The 2113-nt window shown below is 63.5% G+C and overlaps 1 protein-coding gene across 1 annotated transcript in view; it reads left to right on the forward strand.

Annotated features, from left to right (window-relative positions):
* The first annotated feature begins 1679 nt into the window (after positions 1 to 1679).
* Positions 1680 to 2113, forward strand: part of NKX6-1 (NK6 homeobox 1) — a 5108-nt gene continuing 4674 nt past the window's right edge. Inside the window, exon 1 of the mRNA XM_029925366.1 lies at positions 1680 to 2113. Coding sequence (XP_029781226.1) covers positions 1680 to 2113 — 434 coding nt within the window.

Raw genomic sequence — 2113 nt, forward strand, 5'->3', positions numbered from 1 at the left:
ATTAGCTCCATTTTACAAGGGACCAGACTGTTCGAGGTGAGGCGTCGCGAGCTCGTAGGGGAAAGGGGGGTGGGCAGGGTGACGCGGGCAGGCGAGGGGGGAGGCGAGGGTAGAATATGAACTGCTTTTCCATAAAAGGTCTGGGTTTTCATTATTCTTCTCTTTAAAAAGTAATACCCTCTTCGTCTCTGCTCCCCCCGCCACTTTTCCATTTTATTTAACACAATTAATTGAGGCGTCCCCTGGCCCCTAGGCGGAACCTCACCACTCGCCAGACCCCGCCCCCTGGCCCCACCCACAGATGGAACGGAGGCGGGAGGAGGCGGGAACCAAGCGGGCGCGGCCCTACGGCTCACCCACTTTAGCCAATCAGAGAGCGCGGCGCTCCGTAGTGGGCGCGCCCCAGAGGCAACTCAAGACCTAGGGCTGCGCGCAATTGGAGACGGTGGTTACGCCCCCGGCTTGCACCCGGCCCCTTGGCCCCGCCCCTCCCGGCCGCCTCCCTGTGACGTCCCTCAAAGTTCTCGTTTTGGACCCCCACTTCCCCCTCCTTTTTGTCCCCCCAGCTAAAGAGGGGTAGGGAGTGATGCAAATGTTTTATTACCTTTGAGAGCTTCATCTGAACTGTCAGGCCCGGAGGGAGAGAGGAGAGAGGAGGGAAGAGAGAGAGGGAGTGGAAGAGCCGGAGAGGGTCAGCCTGGCCAGAGGACAGGACTTAGAAGAACGAAGCCTGTAAAGCCGCGAAGAAATGCGAGAGAGGAGCGGCAAAGGCAGAGAGTGAGAAGAAGAGAGGGTGCTGGGGGTGGGTGGGGCGGGGGTCATCAGGCCCATTTCCAGAAGTGGACAGACGAGCGGAGCCGTAACGAAGCCGTCAGACTTTTCGCACTTAAGTCTTTGCTTTTCTGGGGTTTTTCCCCCTCCCCCTTTTTCTTTTCAATATCGCAACTCTAGTGCCCGGTGGCCCAGAGGGGAAGGCGGGTTGGCGCGCCGAATACGGGAGCGGCGAGGGTTGGTGGCACTGCCCTTCCAGGCGCACCGGCCCGGACAGAACCGGCGGAGGAATCCCGCGCAGAGGCGAGATCCTCCCGCGGGCTGGATGCGCTCTCTCCCGGCGCGCAGCGAGCGCCAAGTGCGAATCAGCTTCGCAGCCAAAGAGCAGAGCAGCCAAGTAAGATTAGAGGAGTGCGTCCGGCGGAACCTGGAGTCCTTCGAACCTCCCCAAAGAAAGCGAGCCAGTTTCCACACTCCCAACATCAAAGTGGAGATTCGGTGACTCTTAACTTTGTTGCAAACTCTGGCGCCGGCCTGGGTTTTGTTTCGCTTATTTCTCTGGGGGAGATGAGAAGTAGTGCCCATTGAGAGGCAAGGAAAAGTGGGAAAGAGAGAAGGGACGAAGATTGCCTCCAGGACTCTAGGAGCGAAAGGACGTCCAAACGCGCCCGGACGCCCTCTGATCTCGGCGAGCCACCGCCTCTCCAGCGGCGTGTTTGGACATTTCTGCTGCGCAGCTTCGAGAGCAACTCTCGGCGGCGACGGTCTCGGCCCAGTTGGCAGGTCGCCTCCGGCAGCGCGGAGCGACTCCACGCTCGCGCCCTCGGTACTTCTCACTCTCCTGAGCCCCGCCGGGACGCCGGCCGGCGCCCTCGCTGTGTGGCTGCGGGCTCTGGCCTGGCCGTGGGATGTTAGCGGTGGGGGCGATGGAGGGCACCCGGCAGAGCGCGTTCTTGCTCAGCAGCCCGCCCCTGGCTGCCCTGCACAGCATGGCCGAGATGAAGACCCCGCTGTACCCCGCGGCGTACCCCCCACTGCCCGCCGGCCCCCCCTCCTCCTCGTCCTCCTCGTCTTCGTCGTCGTCGCCCTCCCCGCCTTTGGGCGCCCACAACCCAGGCAGCCTGAAGCCCCCGACCGCGGGGGGGCTCTCGTCCCTGGGCAGCCCCCCACAGCAGCTCTCGGCCGCCACCCCACACGGCATCAACGACATCCTGAGCCGGCCCTCCATGCCCGTTGCCTCAGGGGCCGCCCTGCCCTCCGCCTCGCCCTCGGGTTCCTCCTCCTCCTCTTCCTCGTCCACCTCCGCTTCTTCCGCTTCGGCGGCCGCCGCGGCCGCCGCGGC

Source organism: Suricata suricatta, chromosome 1, assembly GCF_006229205.1.
Source record: "Suricata suricatta isolate VVHF042 chromosome 1, meerkat_22Aug2017_6uvM2_HiC, whole genome shotgun sequence".
In the NCBI taxonomy this organism is placed as follows: Eukaryota; Metazoa; Chordata; class Mammalia; order Carnivora; family Herpestidae; genus Suricata; species Suricata suricatta.